The 20,516-nt window shown below is 35.7% G+C and overlaps 1 protein-coding gene and 1 pseudogene across 1 annotated transcript; one reads left to right on the top strand and one right to left on the bottom strand.

Annotated features, from left to right (window-relative positions):
• The first annotated feature begins 7,659 nt into the window (after positions 1-7,659).
• Positions 7,660-9,156, top strand: LOC131415700 (olfactory receptor 9K2-like; annotated as a pseudogene).
• A 9,619-nt stretch (positions 9,157-18,775) lies between these two features.
• On the bottom strand, positions 18,776-19,789 carry LOC131416560 (olfactory receptor 9K2-like). The gene has a single exon (XM_058559228.1). It carries the CDS (start codon positions 19,736-19,738, stop codon positions 18,776-18,778), a length of 963 nt encoding a protein of 320 aa, XP_058415211.1. The 5' UTR covers positions 19,739-19,789.
• Positions 19,790-20,516: the final 727 nt, after the last annotated feature.

Genomic DNA, 20,516 nt, shown 5'->3' with positions numbered 1-20,516 from the left:
TCTTGGTTGGAAGTCTTTTCCTTTCAACACTTTGAATATATTGTGCCAGTTCCTTCTATCCTGCAAAGTTTCTGCTTAAAAATCTGCTTGTGGTCTTATGGGGGTTCTCTTGTATGTAACAAGTTGTTTTTCTCTTGTTGCTTTTAAGATTCTCTCTTTATCTTTAAATTTTGACATTTTAATTATAATGAGTCTTGGGTGGATGTCTTTGGGTTCCTCTTATTTGGAGCTGTCTGGGATTCCTGGATCTGGATGTCTGTTTCCTTCTCCAGGTTAGGGAAGTTTTCAGCCATTATTTCTTCAGATAAGTTTTCTGCCCCTTTCTCTCTAGGACCCGTATAATGCAAATGCTGTTCTTCTTAATGTTGTCTCATAGGTACCTTAAGCTATCTTCTCTTTTTAAAATTCACTTTTTGCTACTCTGTTTGAGTGAATTCCACTTCCCTGTCTTCAAGATCACTGGTCCATTCTTTTGCTTCATCTAATCTGCTGTTGAATCCCTCTAGTGTATTTTTCAGTTCACTTATTGTATTCTTCAGCACCGCAACTTCTGTTTGGTACTCTCTTATATTTTCAGTCTCTTTGTTGAAGTTCTCACTGTGTTCATCCATTCTTCTCTTGAGTTAAGTGACCATCTTTATGACCATTACTTTGAACTTTTTATCAGGTAAATTAGTTATCTCTATTTTGTCAAGGATTTTTTCTGGGGTTTTATCTTCTTCTTCATTTGGAAAACAACTAAAATAAGTAAAAAAAAATTAAAATAATTAGGAAGGCATATGTATGTACTCGAACTATATTAAATGTTAGCAACTGACAGATAAACAAGGGCATCAGAATGTTACCTTGAATGGAAGTACACAGCTATGAGAGCAGGTAATCACATGCATATGTGACCCGAAGTTGATAGTGTAGCATGAAACAAGGATTATTGTTGATTTCTTTCAGTACACTTGAAATCCAAATGTATTAAAATTACAATAGTATCATTCTGTGTGTGTTTAATGACTTTCCCCAGAATCCTACCTAATATATTATTAATATCTTTGCATCTGCCTTTTTGTTTGCATTTTGTTTTCTATTTCTCCTTTGCAACCTTCTTACTTTCAGTGTTTATTCAATTCTCTAATTATCATCCTCCCATCTAGTTTGCTTTTTATATTTGCCTATATTGGTCAGTTTCTTTCCAGATTCTTTTTTCACCTTATAAATTTTCTCTTAGTAGATTTTCTTTAGTTAGTTTAGTACATTCACATTTACAAATGAAGACATAAAATACTGATTTAATTTGCATTTCCTGATGACTATTGATGTTGAACATATGTGTTTATTGGAAATTTGTATATTTACTTTGATGAAGTGTACATTCATTTTTTTTGGTCAAATTTCATTGTATTAATCAGTTTCTATTTGTTGAGATTTTAACATTCCGGATGATGTTCTTAAGAAAGATATGTAATTTGCAAATATTTTATCAAATATGTTGTCTGCCATTGATTATCTTAATAGTGTCTTTCAAAAATTAATCATTTTTGTTTATTGATTTTTCCATGATGTTTTGTCTAAGAAATTCTTGCCTAACTCAAAGTCACAAACATTTTCTCCTAGATTTCCAGGAATTTTATAATTTTAGGTTTTACATTTATTCCTATGATGCATTTTGAGTTAATTTTTGTATGTGGTGAGGGGTAAGAATAAATCTCATCTTTACATATAAATATCCAATTTATCCAGCATTTTTGTTGAATATTTCTTTTTTTTCACTGAATTGGTTTTGTGTCTTTGCTGAAAGTAATTTGCCATCTAAGTGTTGATCTATTTCTGGACTTTCTCTTCCTTTGGTCTATTTTGATGTCTTGATGTCAATTCCACATTGTTTTGATTACTATAGCTTTTTAAAAAGTCTTAGAAGTAGGACTTAGAATATTAAAATTAGTGAGACTTCCAACTTTGTTGTTCTTTTTCAAAGTTATTTTGGCTATCCCTGCTCCTTTGCATTTCTAGTAAAATTTAGGATAAACTTGTTGATTTTACCAAAAACACCTATTGAGATTTTGATTCAAACTAAATTGACTCTATAAATCAATTTGATTATAATTACTCTCTTAACAATATTGAGTTTTCCAATTAATGATTATGGTATACCCTCCCTTTATTTAGGTCTTCTGTAATTTCTTTGAACAATGTTTCTAGTTTTTAGTGTACCAGTCTTACACATTTGTCAGACATATCACTAAATATTTATCTCAAAACATCTATGACCTATGCTAAAATGTTCATGTAATGACCAACCACCTTTGATGATATTTTTGGTATTTCTTTACCCTAATTAAGATTCAAAATTTAGAAGGAAAACAAACTTTAAAATGATGATTTAGGGTTCCAAATATTTCTTGAGTTTTTAATATGGCTGCTCCCTTGTCTTGTCATCCATGATGACATGGCAGTAATGAGTGAGAAGTGATGATATAAATAGTTACAATTCTTGTGTTCCCTGTGTTTAATTAGCTTAACATAGTTACTCAAGTGGCCTTGTTTTGCAAGTCCACAATATGGTTAATTGTCTAATCAAAAAGAAAATTTCAATCTTCCTACAATAATTATATACTGGTAAAATGTTATGAATATAAATATGTTTCATTGGTTGTATAATACTCATGATCAGTAGACACATGGTCATGTACATGGTCATGCTTCTGTTAATACCACTCTATCAGGACTCAGCATGTGCCTTATTCGTTATACTATATTGCGCTAGTGCTTTGGTGCAAGGCACTCATTTTACAAGAAGAGAAGTAAGGCGATGCGCTCATACCCATGGGAGTCAATAGAATTATCATGCACCTGGTCAAACAGAATCAAGTTACTTATGGAATGGTGGAATCACTTATTGAAGACTCACTTGTTGGACGAACTGGCTGTCAGAACTTTACAAAGTTGAGTAACTGCCATCCAGGATATGGTCTGTGCTCTGCGTTATCAACCAATATATAAGGCTATTTCTCTCCTATTCAGACTATTGGCCCAAGTACAATGGGTACAGGTGGGAGCTACCACTATAAAACCTACCTACCCACTCTCAACTTTTTTTCCTTGCTACCTCTATGACATTGAGCTTTGCTGAATTATTATACTCACTTCCCAACAGAGGGATAATTTTACTAGGCAACACAACAGTTGCTCCTCCCTCTTGGCCATGCATTTCACTGAACCAACAGGTAAACTAAACGCTTTGTATTTCTTTGGGTAACTGATACTGATTAGCAAGATATATTAATAGAGAGGAGACAAGGAGGAGTATAGCATAACCCAGGGAATTTTCCAGAATTCCTAATACTGCCATGTGCGAGGTTAAATATTAATGAACAACTACAGCAATTCCACATGGCCAGACCATAAGGGCTCAGATCCTTCATCAGTGAATATTTGCATCACCTACTAGGTAAACAACTTCCTCGTACTGAGGATGTTGTTGACACCAAGGGGAATATGGAAAGAAAAATACCAACTATTACCTTTAAGCAGTTGCATACATGAGGACTTTATGAGCTACCATTATTTTCTTCCTTTGACTCATTCTCCTTCCCTTACTATGTTACACAAGGTGTATTTAAGGCAGTTAACTCAATGATTTAATTTTTTTTTTTTTTTTTTTTGTGAGGAGATCAGCCCTGAGCTAACATCCGCCAATCCTCCTCTTTTTTTTTTGCTGAGGAAGACGGCCCTGGGCTAACATCTGTGCCTATCTTCCTCCACTTTATATGGGACGCCGCCACAGCATGGCTTACCAAGCAGTGCGTCGGTGCGCGCCCGGGATCCGAACCAACGAACCCCGGGCCACCGCAGCGGAGCGCGCGCACTTAACCACTTGCGCCACCGGGCCGGCCCCAATGATTTAATTTTTATCAAATACAAATTAAGATTTTTTGGCTGATATAGAACAGTTTAAAAATTATTTTGAAGGTATACAGTGAGTGGTGAGAAATTATTAACTTAATATATGGCATGTGGATAAAAAACCTTAAAGCAATTCAAGTTGCAAAGTGAACCTAACTTTAGATCCAGTCAATCACCATTTAACCTTTATTTAATGCATTAGAGGGCATTTGATGGGTTTTGACCCATACTGTGTTCATGCTATTCTACTTCTTATTATCCATTTTCATTGACAAAATATAGCTAAATAATAAATATGGAGAGTTTTGGGTGAAAATGAAATGAAGTTTATGACAGGAAACAAAAATTTCCCTTTAACTTATATTGTGAAGGATAGAATTTCCTTTCATAACTATTTTTATTTGCTTACCAAAAACTTTGTCATGATGAATTGAAATGCTTTTGTTCAGTGAAGAAATCAAGATTGAAAAATCCTTTTGTTCCTTTCCAAAGGATTCACACAGCCAGGAAAGGAAAAACACGAATATACATTTTGACTCCTCTTAGCTCTTTTTTTTCATTTATTTTCTTCTTCTTCTTTAATCTAGAATCTCTGTGGTCTTCATGGACTTTGGCCCTGGAGCCTAGATATCTTAAGTGACACGCTTCCTTCTCTCCCCTGAGGACTATCTCCCAGAAGGTGGGGGGAATCTTAATGCTGCAATTATTTGAAAAAGTTACACTGTTATGCCAAAACCAAAGCCATTATGGAGAACTGCCACTGACGTTTCAGCTGATTATAAGGGATTCCATATGTCTCAAGGCCTGTAGTTATATAGTCAAGACAATCTACTTTCCTCCTTTAAAAAGATTCAAGCATTCATAAAAGGTCACAGAGAGAATATTCTGCAAACTGATTCCTCCGGTTCACTTTGCATAACCATAGGATATAATTCCTGGAATTATTTCAGTTGTAGCAGAGCATCATTTAGAAAATTCACCTTGTCTCTCTTCTGTAAAGGCCTACAGCATTTTTAAAGAAATTAACTACTAAAAAAAAGGACAGTTATTCAAACAGAGCAGTAAGGAGAATATGTCCAATTTCTCTATGGGAAGAATCCACAACTGGGGTAATGAAGATGCATTTGGAAATTTCAGGGGTGGGGATGGTTTCATTTTATCCCAATGTGATGATTTTTCAGTACTAGTATTTGTAACATAGCCACTAATTACCTTTATGTTTACCCTTTCTAGAATTAAAACCACAGCAAGAGGAAAATATCAAATTCCGCTGCTTCATTTACAGAACCTGACAAATTACCAAATAATACAAGGTAAAAGTAAATTTTAAAACGTGAGTTTTTGACTAATAATAAGTCACAAACTGACTACTTGTTTGCTGGCTACTCTGGGAAAAACTTTCCTTTTCTAGGTATAAATGTCGTTACTCATAAACATTAATATAAGAATGATTTTAATAGGAATAAATCTTGAAAATTAAAATAACCTGTGTCATTGCTCCTAGGTGAGACTAAAGGAATATAAGTAAGATATATTATTTTTCAAAAAATATTTCATGACTACTTCAGGCTCTCTTTTCACTGCTTAAATACCTTACATCTTCCCAGAACCTAAGTATAATGTATCTGAAATCTTCCTCCTTTATAATACAATTATTTGCAAATTTAATTTTTGATGGAGCTGGTGACTAATAAAAATCTGAAAATAATGTACCATGCCATTTTCCTATTAATCACCTTTTTCTCAGGGAATTGTTAAATTTCCCTCGTTTCTATATTCTTTCTAAACTTTTGCAGTTTCTGTGATTCCTTCCCTCAACTTAGAGTGGTTTATCCAAAAAAGTCCATATAAATATTATCAACTTTAAGCCTAATTAGTACTCATGATTTTGGTGTGCATTGTAGCGCTGAGCACAGAAAGATAAAATAAAAATAATACTGACCAATATTTATCAAGTACTTTGCCATAAATGCTGCTAAGTGATTGACATGCATTATCTCATTGTCTACCCCCAAGAAAACTTTGAGCGTTATATAATTTTTTCCCTCCTTTATATGAGGATGCAGTAGTATAGTAACTTGGCAAAAGTCACATCAGTAACTTAAGTAAGTAACATAAGTAAGTGATACAAGTGATGTAAGTAAGTTACATAAGTAACTGGTCCAAGGTGCCAGTTAGAAAATGAGAGAAGCAGCACTGGAACTCACCTCTGCTGAAACCTAAACCCTTGCTCGCCACTGCAGTATTACAGAGTCTTCAAGTTTTTCTCTGATTCTACAGCTCAATTATCATTCAGCTTTTGTCTATCTAATAAATATGTACTGAATAATTGCCATTTGCCAGACACAGAACATTTGCTAAAAATGTATGGAGGATAAAGTTTTGATTTTAAGGAAGTTATTGTCAAGTGAGGAATTATTAATATTTGATAGAAAAGATGGTGATAATAACTACTATCCTAGGAAGAGTGATGTATGCAGAGATGTTTTAACCCAGGTTGAAGAGTTGGGGAATTTATTTTGAAGATAAGAAACTTTACTGAACTCTGAAGTTCAAGTAGAAGTAACTCGGGCAAAAGAACAGGAAGGAGTCCTTATCACAGGTGGTGTCAGGCAGTGATCAGGAGCAGGGATTCTGGAACCACATTTTGTGGCTTCAAATTCTGATTCTGAACCTAATAGGTGGCTTTTAACAGATTTCATTTCTCTGTATCTCAGTTTCTTCATCTGTAAACTGGGGAATATTATAGTACTCGCCTCATATGATTGTTGTAGGGATTAAATGAGCTACTAAAGCATTGGGAAAAGTGTCTGGCATAAAAAAGTGCCACATAAATGTTTGCTATTATTATTAATATTCTCCAGGCAAAATGGTGCACATAAAGCCCTGAGGGGAGAGAAAGAGTGACCATATTGTTCATACAAGGAGTTCAAAATCTTAGTTGAGCTGTCTAGTGAATGAATTAATGATGACTGTGAAAGTCATATCCAGGGTAAATAAGAATGCAAACAACAATTCCTTCATATGTATCTTGTGTTAAGTATCCATTTCTAAAGTCATTCTTCTATGTAGATGATCTGTAGGCTGCTTCTTAAGAAACTATGAGCTATGAACTGAGGAAATGCAGGGAGATTGTCTTTATGAAGAGACTTAGGAGGCCCATCTGGGAGAGAAATCGTAGCATGTGAGTGCTAATAATTTTTGTGTTTGTTGTGCACACCTTTTATCGTAGTGAGTATATTATATCAGAATCCAAAGTTTCCATTACCCACAAAAAGTAATTGCACCTTTTAAGTAGTTTTCAAATGTAGTCACTTTCTTTATATCTGCTGGTACTCTAAATTCAGCCTCTAAGTTAAGCTTTCCTAAACTAGACTGCTGAAGCTCCCTCTATCTCCAACCCCAGACACCAAAATTGCTTCCCAAATGCCTTTTATTACATTATTTGTGCACTGTTCCAATCAATTTTTCTTGACATTGAATTTAGTGCATAAATTGTGATTTGGAAATGCATACAGAAGGAATACATACAAAGGTAAAAGGCATTTGGGTAGAAAGGCATTGTGTTACACTCAAAGGAAAATGATCTAATTCCACCACTTGTAGGAATTGGGGCATAAAACTAACCTTTTGATTCATCATCAGTTGGAATTGGCTTAAATTTAAGTCACACTAATTTTGTAAGGTTAAAAGGAATAATGATTATAGAATAGTCTTGTAAATCCTAATACTGTAAGAGATTATTTGTAGCTAGAATCCAAGCCAAAAGTTCATTTGTTTCTTTTGCATTGTGCCTCTCAGCAGGTTTCTGCCATGGGTGACAGGAGAACAAGTAATTACTCAGAAGTGACTGACTTCATTCTTGTCAGCTTCAGGGTCCGCCCAGAGCTCCATATCCTCCTCTTCCTGCTATTTCTTCTCGTATATGCCATGGTCCTTTGAGGGAATGTTGGGATGATGGGTGTTATAATGACTGATCCCCGGCTGAACACACCAATGTTTTTCTTCCTAGGCAAACTCTCCTTCATTGATCTCTTCTATTTGTCTGTTATTTCACCCAACGCTATGAACAATTTCTTTTTTTTAACTTTTAATTTTTTGCTTATTGTGGTAACATTGGTTTATAACATTGTATAAATTTCAGGTGTACATCATTATACTTCTATTTCTGCATGGATTACATCGTGTTCTCATGTTCACCACCCAAATACTAATTACAATCCATCACCACTCACATGTGCCGAATTATCCCTTTTGCCCTCCCCCCTTCCCCCTTCCCCTCTGGTAACCACCAATCCAATCTCTGTCTCTATGTGTTTGTTTATTGTTGTTATTATCTACTACTTAATGAGTGAGATCATACGGTATTTGACCTTCTCCTTCTGACTTATTTCACTTTGCATAACACCCTCAATGTCCATCCATGTTGTCACAAATGGCTGGATTTCATTGTTTCTTATGGCTGAGTAGTATTCCATTGTGTATATATACCACATCTTCTTTATCCATTCGTCCCTTGATGGGCACTTAGGTTGCTTCCAAGTCTTGGCTATTGTGAATAACGCTGCAATGAACAACTTCTGGTATGAGAGCAAGTCCATCTCCTTCACAGACTGTGTGATCCAGCTCTTCCTTTTTGTCCTCTTCATTGTGACTGAACCATTTCTCCTGGCAGACATGGCTTAGGACCACTTCCTTGCCATCTGCAACCCACTCCTCTACTCTGTTCAGATGTCAACACGTCTCTATTTTCAGTTGGTGGCTGGTTTCTATTTCTGTGGCTGCATCACGGCAATTTTTCCCAACAGAACAACATTTATTGCGTCCTTTTATGCTTCTTGTGCCATCAATCACTTTTATTGTGATGACCGTCTGCTTCAGAGGATTTCTTGTTCTGATCTCTACATTCGTAAGGTGATTTCTTTTTTCTTATGTGGCATTACTATTTTGCCTACCGTAATTGTCATTATTGTGTCCTATATGTATATTGTGTCCACAGTTCTAAAGACACGCTCCAGTGAGGGACGTAAGAAAACCTTCTCCACGTGCAGCTCTCACCTAGGAGTCCTGAGTGTGCTGTATGGTGCTGGCTTTTTTATGTATCTCACTCTTGACAGATTTCCTGAGCTGAGTAACGTGGCCTCCTTATGTTACACCTTAGTCACTCCCACGTTGAATCCTTTGATTTACTCTCTGAGAAACAAAGATGTCAAAGAGGCGCTAAAGAACCTTCTAGAGAAGAAAAATACTATTCTTTGATTATTATTTCTTTTCCACCAAAGGAGTTGTAGATGTTTATTTCATACTCCTTGGTGGCCATTAAGGAACGTTTTTCTCCTAAATATCATCAAAACATTATCTGAAGCTTTTTTGAGGTGATGTGCCCTTCTCATATATTACTTTTTTTTTTTTTCCATTGAGAAATTGTTAATCCTGAACGTCCTGGATATGGCAGACGTACTGGACATTAGAGAAGTGTTTTTCAAGACAAACCCTCCCATTGATTTCAAATAACATTTTATTTCACAGAATTGATTTCTATTTATGGCATTCCACTGAATGGTATTTTTGTTTTATTATAGTGTTTAAACAATATTTTGACTGATATTTGTCTTTGGAATTGCTCCTCCTGTTACACACAATCATTGATAAGTTATGATAATGCCCAAATTATTTTTTTAAATGAAACATATCCCAATTTTATAACTAATTTCTTTAGTACGTAAATTGGTTATTAAATTTTTACTTTGAATCAAGGATTTTATATATGTTATATTGATAAGTCATAATATGAAGGAAAAAACAATAATTAATTTTCACTATATGCATGAACATGGAAAATTATATATCGTGTGTGTCAGACATTGTGGAGAGCTCTGAGGCACTGCTGTTGCTGGAACATAGCATAGAGAACCAAAGTGGGAGATAGAGATGTGCAAACATTTTTAAGCATCATTCCCTCAATTTGGATCTTCCTGATATTTTCCTTTGTTAATTATTGTGAAGAATATTTAATAAAGGGATATGAACAAAGCTCTCATCAAAATAGATTGTGATCCAAAATTTACTCATGTATGCCTCTGAATATTTATTTATTAGTTTAGTTTTATTAACTACCTTTGTCACATGTCCTGGTCTGTGGTATGCTCAGGTGTAAATAACCTCATTCTTTAAGGATCTTACAATTTAGTGTACGAATTACATCTTTGGACAGACAATTAAAATCAAAAGTTGTGTATGCCAAAGATAAACACAGATATTGCAAAGTGAAGTGCCTGAGAACAGGTGGTCGGTAATCAGGGGAAATCTTCAGGGCTATGTGGAAGATATATTGAAAGGGGATAAGATTGGAGTTAGGGAAACTGCTGTATCAGTTCATGTTATTGATGTGGGCTTGAAGTATGCCAGTGTAAATGAAAAAAGGCTGTTCTCAAAAATTGCAGGGAAAATACACAGAAAATATTAACTGATTGGTATATACCAAGGAAGGTGTCTCTCACCATTTTGAACTTGAATGAAGTGCGTCGTGATGGTACAAATGGATAAAAAGTAAAGGAGTTCTCAGCAAACTGGGATAGAGGGGAACATCCTCCACTTGAAAAAGAACATCCACAAAAATTCTAAAGCTAAGATCATATTTAATGGTGAGAAACTGGAAGCTCTCCTGCTAAGGTTAGGAACAAGGCAAGGATGTCCCCCCTCACCACACCTATTCAACCTCCTACTGGAAGTCTTAGCTAATGCAATAGACAAGAAAAGGAAATAAAATAGTTATAGGCTGAATTATGTCTTCCCAAACTTATATGTTGAAGCCCTAACCCCCTAGTACTGCAGTATGTAACTGCTGTTATATTTGGAGACAGGACCTTCAAAGAGGTAATTAAAATAAAGCTGGTATGATGGGCTCTTGTAAAACTTGACTGGTGCCTTTATAAGGAGAGGAGATTATGACACACAGAGAGACACCAGGGGTGCATGTGCACTGAGGGACGACCACGTGAAGAGGGAGCAAGACAAGGAAAGAAACCTCTGAGGCAACCGTATCCACTGACAGCTTGATCTCGGACTTCCAGTCTCCAGAACTGTGAGAAAATAAATTTGTTGTTTAAGCCTCCCAGTCTGTGGTATGTTGTTATGGCAGCTCTAGCAAACTAATACAACAAGGTATACAGAACGGGAAGGAAGAAAATAAATTGTCTTTATTCACACATGACATAAAAAATCTGAAAGAAATGACAAAAAAACTCCTGAAACTAATAAGAGGTTATAGGAAGTTTTCAGGATACATGGTTGATATACAAAAGTCAATTGCTTTCTATATACCAGCAATGAGCAAGTGGAATTTAAAATTTCGAACACAATACCATTTATATCAGCACACCTGCCCCCAAAATGAAATACTTATGTATAATTCTCACAAAATAAGTGCAAAGTCTATGAGAGGAAAACTATAAAACTCTAACAGAAGAAATTAAAGAACCTAATTAAATGGAGAGATATTCTATATTCATGGAGAAAAAGACTCAATATTGTCAAGATGTCAGTTCTTCCCACTTTGTTCTATACATCTAATGCAATCCCAGCCAAAATTCCTCAAGTTATTTTGTAGATATTGGCAAACTTTGATATTGAATCTAAAGTTTATGCAGAGAGGCAAAATACCCAGCATAACCAACACAATAGTGAAGGAGAAGAACAGAATCAGAGCCCTGACACTGCACAACTTCAAGACTGACTACAGCTACAGTAATCAAGAAAGTGTGGTATTGATGAAAGAATAGAAAACAGATCAATGTTCCAGAATGGAGAGACTAGAAATAGAGCCACATAAATATAGTCGACTGATCTTTGACAAAGGAGCAGAGGTAATTCAATGGAGAAAAGATAGTCTTTTCAACAAACGGTGTTGAAACAACTGGACATCCACATGCAAAAATGTGAGCCTAGATATAAACCTAATACCATTCACAAAAATTAACTCAAATGGATCATAGACCTAAGTGCAAAACACAAAACTATGAAACTCCTAGAAGATACCATAGAAGAAACCTAGATGACCATGGGTATGGCAATGCCTTTTTAGGTACAACACCAAAGGCATGATCCATGAAAGACATAATTGGTAAATTGGGCTTCACTAAAATTACAAACTTCTGCTCTGTGAAAGACACTGTCAAAGAATGAAATTAATAGACACAGCCTGGGAAAAAATTTTTGCAGAGGACATATCAGATAAATGATATCCAAAGAACTCTGAATACTCAAGTATAAGAAAACACACAACTTGATTAAGAATTGGACCAAAGACCTTAACAGACACCTCACCAAAGAAGATATACAGAAGGCAAAAAAGCAAATGAAAAGATGTTCCACATCGTATATCATCGGGGAGTGCAAATTAAAACAACAATGAGACACCATTACACACCTATAAGAATGGCCAAAATCCAGAATACTGACAACATCAAACATTGGTGTGTGTGTAGAGCAACAGGAACTCTTATACATCGTTGGTGGGAATTGCAAAATAGTGCAGTCACTTTGGAAGACAATTTGGCAGTTTCTTACAAAACTAAGCATACTCTTACTATATGATCCAGCAGTTATGCTGCTTGGTATTTACCCAAAGAGTTGAAAACTTATGTCCATACGAAAAACCTGCACACAGATCTTTATAACAGTTTTAATCTTACTTGCTAAAATTTAGAAACAACCAAGATTTCCTTCAGTAAGTGAATGGATAAATAAACCATGGCGCATCCAGTTAATGGAATATTATTCAACACTAAAAAAAATGAGCTACTGGGCTGTGAAAAGACATAAAAGAAGCTTAAATGCATATTACTAAGTGAAACAAGCCGATCTGAAAATGCTACCTATTGTATAATTCCAACTATATGACATTCTAGAAAAGGCAAAACTACGGAAACAGGAAAAAGACTGGCGGTTGCCAGGGGTTGTGGGGAGGAGGAAGGGATGGATAGGGAGTGCACAGATTTTTAGGGCAGTGAAAATACTCTACATGATCCTATGATTATGGATACATGTCATTATATATTTCCAAACCCACAGAATATACAACACCCAGAGTGAACCCTAAAGTAAACTATGGATTTTTGGATGATAATGATGTATCAATATAGGTTTATTGATTGTAATCAATGCACCAGTCTTGTGGGGGATGTTCATAATTGGCAAGCTATGCATGAGTGGGGGCAGGGAATATATAGGACATCTTTGTACCTTCCTCTCAATTTTGTTGTGAACCTTAAACTTCTCTAAAAATTTAAAGTATTAATTAAAAAAAACAAAAAGAAGAATGAGATACTACTACACACCTATTAGAATGGCCAAAATCTAAAACACTGTCTACACCAAATGCTGGCAAGGATGTGGAGAAACAGATATCCTCATTCATTTCTAGTGTAAATACAAAATGGTACAGCCACTTTGGAGGACAGTTTGCTAGTTTCTTACAAAACTAAACATACTCTTACTATGTGATCCAGCTATTGTGCTCCTTGGTATTTACCCAAAGGAGTTGAAAACTTATGTGCGCACAAAAACCTGTACATGGATATTTATAGCAGCTTTATTCATAATAGCCAAAACTTGGAAGTAACCAAGATATCCTTTAGTAGGTATTGATAAATAAACTGTAGTACATCCAGACAATGGACTAAACTAAACTAAACTAAACTAAACTAAAAAGAATGAGTTATCAAGTCATGAAAATACATGGAAGGACTGTAAATGCAGGTTCTAAGTGAGAGAAATCAATCTGAAAAGGCTACATACTGTATGATTCCAACTATATGACATTCTTTCAGTTAATGTACCTTTAAACAACAGAATAATTTTTATAAATAATTTCTATATTTTTGTTGTTGTTTGCTTGTTCAGTTTTTAGTGACTCTGCTGGACTATTTTATTATTGAATTCTGTTTGCTCTGAGAAGCCTGTGGTGTCCCTTCTCAGAGGCACAACCTTAGGCTTTTGCACAGTTACTCTTGCATGACAGTGGTTTTATCAAGGCTACCTTTGGCTGTGTTTTTCTCTATTATTTTGTGGAGTGTTTTGCCTCTATAGGTTTCCTACCGAGCAGATAGCCTCCACTAATTCCTCTTGTTCTGTTGTTTTGAAAACATCAGGGACATATATTGCTCTACAGTCTGATCCAACTAAATTTGGTCCCCTTTGTAGGGATAGATTTTAAGGCCAGTCTTTTAGGTTTGTTCCAGCTGCAGGAGACCGTTACTAGCTGTTTCCTTCCCTGGTTCTCTCTGGTAAACTTGTAGTTGGTCTGCAGTTAGTTTTTGCTCTTGTGTAGCTACTGGTCTCCTCTTAATTGCTTATCATGAAATAGTGTTATGTTTGTGATATCACTTATGCTTGAACTTTCCCACACTTGTTCCAAATAAAGCCAATTCACTTGGGGAGAGCTTTGGAGCCTTCTGTTTTATGGCCTGCCTTTTATTCTAGGTAAAACCTGTGTTCAACTTCTCTGGAACTGGAGCTGGAACAGTAGCACACTTCTCTCAGAGTGACATCCCCGCTTTACGAGTAGGTTTCTGGGTGAGGTCAGGAGCCAATGGTCTTCTAAGCTTGTCTCTCTTGGCATAGAACCTCTATCCTTGAACTGGGGCAACTAAAATTGAGGCCCCATTATTCTTGGCCTATCATGCCTGGGGTAAAACCTCTACCTATGAATGGGGGCTGGGTAGAGGAGATCTCCAGACATTTTTAGACTTGAATAGAGTTTCTGCAACATGGAGCTAGAAGGGGTAAGAAATATGTGCAGCCTGCTAATCTCAAGGTGATATGGTAGACTTTGACTGAGATCTAGTGGAAGAAGAATCCCTATATTCTTGTCAGCTTTGGTCTGAGCAAGTGGACTTTCTATCATGGTGGACTGAGAGAGGGGAGGGATGGAGTTGGCCCTGGCTTAAAAACATGTATGTGAATGTTCATATCAGCTTTACTCACAATATCTAAGAACTGAAAACACCTCAACTGCCCATCAATTTAAGAGTGAAAAACAAAATTTGGTGTATGTGTACAATGGAAAATGGAATACTACTCAATGATAAAAAGTATGAATTACTTATACACATGACAAAATGAATAAATCTCAAAATCATTTCACTAGTGTAAGAAGCCTGACAGCAAAGATTACATACTGTGTGTGTGTGTGTGGGTGTGTCTGCATGCAAAAAAAAAAAAATTGGATTACTGGTTATCTGGGAATGGATTTGGAAGGAGGTATGAACTAAAAAAGGGCATGATAAATCTTTTGGAGGTGATGGAAATCTTCTGTATCTTGATGTGGTAATGATTTCATTGATGTATAAAACTGTAAAAACTCACAGAGTTATACACTCTGAATAAATACAGTTTACTTCATACCAGTTATTCCTCAATAAGTTTTAGGAAAAAATATTGAGTGGAGGTGCTTTTTTAGATCCAAGGACTAGCATTTTAGAACAATGACTTAGAAATGTCTTTTTGTGGACTGAAGATTTAGTTTGGCTTAAAAAACAGGAAATTACTCAAGGCAATAGAATATATTTATTATATAAAAATCTCAATGTTAAATAGGCTAAAACCTTAAAAGCTCGTTAGTGTAGCAGCAGGAGAGTAAGGATTCACCACCATAAACATGATCATTTAAATTAAGAAAACTTTACTAGTTATTGACGCTACCATCAGCTACAATTATAAATGTAGTAGGAAGTCACTAGATGAGTTTGAAGAAGTTCCTTATGTGCATAATGTTTTAAATAAGAATGTGATTTAGGTACTAACAATGATGTCTTGAAAAATAGCCTGTAATTCCCAAATCAACAAATTCGCTAGATATTATTAAAATGATTTTGTTCATGACTTGCACCATAACTTTGATGATTTTATAAGCAGTCTTATAATGCATATATCATATTTAGAGAATCATATATATACATATATGTATTTATGCATTTATGTATATATTTTAATTTATATTAACATGCTAGTTAACATTTTTTTTCAATCTCATCCTTGCTTTCAGAACTTACTCTGTACAGCTCATCCAACTTCCCTGAGTCTCACTCCAAACAGGAGTGAGAACAGAATATGCCTGAATATAATTCCTGTAGCAATGACAGCAATTACGCAACATCAGTAAAGGAAGGTAAAATATAAGCATTGAAAAATGACTATGCATATCCTCTTATGGTGAGGTCTGTCAGCCTCTACCTCAGCCCAAGGACTCTTTTCTGAGTCAGCTGGATGACACTGGATGTATGTTGCTCTAGGAGGTGATTCAGTCAGTGACCATTCTTGGTATTTTTCTCAAAGGTATCATGGTGTGTGTATGTGTGTTTATGCGTGTGTGTGTTTGTGTGTGTGAAGAGAGAGAGGAGAGAGAGAGAGAGAGAGAGACTATGATTATGTTTGTATTTATCTGTATGTGAGGGATCTGATGGTGGTTGGGGGGGTGCAGCACATGGTGAGTTAAGAAAAACATTCTTCTCCTTTGACAGTCAACTCTATTGTTAGGATTTCTTTCCAGTTAAATATAAGATTACTAACATCCACTGGACAAGGACCCTGTGCTTGGGTCTTGGGTGGGCTGGAATCATAAAGAATCAGGATCCGTTTCATTGCAGGCGTGTTCCATTACAGGACTCAGAGTGCTACCTGAAGGATCCTGCATTGTACTCCCAGAGGAGTGTTAGGAAAACGTGCCTCTTTCAACCTAAACATATTTCTACTTCATCTCAGGAGGGAGACAAGACACAATGACCACTTACCTGAAAATCTTCATAAGGTTTTTCTACCTAGTGAGTCCTCTATTTTCCCCAATAATACATATTTTAAAAAATGTGAGTGAAAAAGGAAACATTTGTTAAGGTGTAAGAGAGGACTCTTAAAGAAAGACATGGGAGGAAAGATAAATAGATATAGTATTTGATGATAAGATACTATTTTGCATCAAATTGGGGGCTCTGTTCATTTTTATTTGTCATTTTTAAATCTTTTCTGTTAGTTATCAGCAGAAAGAAAAGTAAAGACTGAAATAAATAAGCAGTTTCTCAAGATCTGTCTATGGAAATTAAAACAGGTCATCTTGGAGAATTGGGGATGCTCCGTGGCAAAGAATCAGGGAAAGGGGCAGAGAAAATTATTGTCTTCTTCTCCCAGACTTAAAACGACATGGTATTGAGGGCATGAGGGAAGAATAAATCTGGCAGCTGTTAAATATATAGATTCAACCAATTTATATGAAATTTATATTATTTAATCCTTCAGGTAACTCTAAGATGTAGATACTACTATGCACCTCATTTTACATGAGGAAACTAAAGTGCAGAGATATTCTGTAACTCGCCCAAAGCTACAGACGCACAAACAGAATCTGAAAGATCAGTCTGACTCCTGAGCTTATTTCCTTAACTCTGAAGTTAACGATTAACTCGTATTACTCATATTTTCTCCTCATTTTATGAGGTAGTGTTTCCCCTGTCACAGATGCTGAAACATTAGAAGTCATTATTCACTGCTCCCTCATTCTCATTTTCTTAACCATCGATCAATATTCAGCTTAGTTTACCTGCCATTTTAAAGAGAGTCCCTCTCTTCGCTATCTCTAATAAGACTGCCTTTGTTAAAGCCACCATAAGCTCTTACTTGGACGACCACACACTCTCTGACTACCATATTCGCCCTATGATTATTTATCTTTCAAAAAACTACCAATGTGATTTTTGTAAGATGCCAATTTGAACACAATGCCACCTTTCTTAAAAATCCCCAATGCTTACCCCCAGTCTACAGAACAAAGGTCATCTTTGAAGCTTGGTTTGCCATATAGGTCTGTACGATTTCCCTGTGAAGTCTCATCTCTCACTTCCTGTCTTGTGCGTTAAAAATCACTCATTAAACTGCATACAGTTCACTATATAGTTAATTTCCCTTTGCACAGAAACTTGTCTCTTTCATCTTGCTCAATTCTATTTATTTTTAAAAATGTGCTTAGGAAGTTTTCTCTGACTGTTAAGACCACTCACCTCTAGAGACCCCAGTCCCCTTGCATTTTCTATAGATGTCTTTTCACTGGGTTTACCACGTGGCAGTTTAGTTCTCTATTGAACAATTTTCTCCTCATTTGATTGTGAGGTTAGGTAGAGAAATTATTTATTCCTGGAGATGTTCATATGGCAAAGAGTACACCAAAATTCAATATCAATTTGATGAATTAATTCTCACAAAAACATATATGACAAAAATGAATTGTGTATACTTTTGATTTATTTTCACTACAGATTTCTTGTGAAAAGGGAGAATTTTCAAGAATAACCTATTCAAGCTGAGAAGTCATGAAATAAGTGTGTCACTCATTCTGGCTCTGGACAATTAAGAGTGACTCACACATCATCCTTAGGCCTCTGTGCAGTGCAGAGTATCTGATTCTCTCACTAAGCACTCAAAAGGTTTTCTTCAGTAAATCTTATATTTTTGGCTGTCTGCTTATTATGTCAGATTTTGTTACCTCTACCAATTATATACATATCCACATTACATATGTTACTGATTCAAGATAAACAATACATCCCAAATAACATCTTCAGAGAGGCAGTAGAAAACTAGGAATATATTTTCCATAAAGACAAATGATATGTCAATCATTATCTTTATCCAAAATGAAGACGAAGTATGGAGAAAGCCATTCCACTTCAAAATCAACAGCCAGGAAATATATAATCCAAATATATTCTTCAACTGCAAATACATGGAATTCAAATAAATAAACTTACTGAGATTAATTATTTCTAAGATCCATGGGTGCGTTTTTTGCATCAGTCTTTCCCCAAATTGTCATAACTCCCAGGGCTTTCAGTTATAGCAACGTTAAAATAGAATTAAATAAAAACAATTTTTTCCCCAAGATCTTTCTCAAGGCTTCTTTGACATCTTTGTTTCTCAGAGAGTAAATCAAAGGATTCAACATGGGAGTGACTAAGGTGTAACATAAGGAGGCAACTTTACTCAGCTCAGGAAATTTGTCAGGGATGAAATACATAAAAATGATGGCACCATACAGGACACTCACGACTCCTAGGTGAGAGCTGCATGTGGAGAAGGCTTTCTTACGACCCTCAGTGGAGCGTATCTTTAGAACTGTGGACACAATATACATATAGGACACAATAATGACAATTATGGTAGGCAAAATAATAATGCTGCATAAGAAATAATAAACCACCTTATGAATGTAGAGATCAGAGCAAGAAATCCTCTGAAGTGGACGGTCATCACAGTAAAAGTGGTCGATAGTCCGAGAAGCACAAAAGGATAAGGTAAATGTTACACTGGTCTGAAGAACGGAGCTGATGAAGCCACAAAAATAGGAACCAGCCACCAACTGAGAGCAGAGACGTGTTGACATCTGGACAGAGTAGAAGAGGGGGTTGCAGATGGCAATGAAGCGGTCATAAGCCATGGCTGCCAGGAGAAATCCCTCAGTCACGATGAAGAGGACAAAGAGGAAGAGCTGGGTCACACAGCCTGCAAAGGAGATGGACTTGCTCTCAGACCAGAAGTTGATCAGAGCCTTGGGTGCAATAACAGACGAATAGAAGAGATCAACGAAGGAGAGGTTGCCTAGGAAGAAATACATTGGTGTGTTCAGCCGGGGATCAGTCATTATAATGGCCATCATCCCGACATTCCCTAGAAGTACCATGGCATACACGAGCAGAAATAGCAGGAAGAGGAGAATATGCAGCTCTGGGCGGACCCTGAAGCCGACGAGAATGAAGTCAGTCACTTCTGAGTGATTGTTTGTTCTCCTGTCACCCATGGCAGAAACCCAGAAACCTGCTGAGAAGCACAAGGCAAATAAATGCACTCTTGGCTTTAATTCTTGTGACATAAATGCTCTGTTCCATGTAGAATTAAATTATTTACAGTTTAGTTAAATATTGCATATAAAACAATTTTAATGTCAGGAAGACTCAAGAATTTCATTTAGATAACCCTAGAATTCTGAGACTGTTCTATTAAGTAGTAAAAGAAGTTATTTGGTTATTGTATTTAAATCATACATTTGTAGGGAGTTCAGCAAAAATGTACATATTTTATTATCTAATTTTACTCCCATTCTAAATTTTTAGTTTCAATATATTTTTAGTTAAAGAATCATGTTTATGTAAAATATGTATTATGAGTAATCTAGAATAAAAGTATTACATATAATTTCTGTGAAAGTGTTTGTAGGAATTATGTTATCCAAGTCAGTGTTTGAATCATTATGTGACAGTAATATAAATATTTAAAAATACTTTTACCTTATTTTACTTCAATCTATTTAGGTTCCATTACTACTGTAGCCATACTTGAAAATAGAATAAAAATAGACAAGTTATTGGTATGTTAAAATTAATAACTTCCAAATCACTAAGCATGGATAAAATAAAATTCTCTAAAGGTATTTCCAAATACATGTTCATGTTCTCAGATCAAAATCATTCTCCCAAATAAATGCACTTCGTTTTTTTTTTTTTTTTTTTTTTGCTGAGGAAGATTCTCCCTGAGCTAACATCTGTGCCAACCTTCCTCTATTTTGTTTGTAGGTCGCT

Source organism: Diceros bicornis, chromosome 17 (genome assembly GCF_020826845.1).
Source record: "Diceros bicornis minor isolate mBicDic1 chromosome 17, mDicBic1.mat.cur, whole genome shotgun sequence".
In the NCBI taxonomy this organism is placed as follows: Eukaryota; Metazoa; Chordata; class Mammalia; order Perissodactyla; family Rhinocerotidae; genus Diceros; species Diceros bicornis.
The sequence above is the reverse complement of the archived record's forward strand: the minus strand, read 5'-3'. Positions and strand labels throughout refer to the sequence as shown.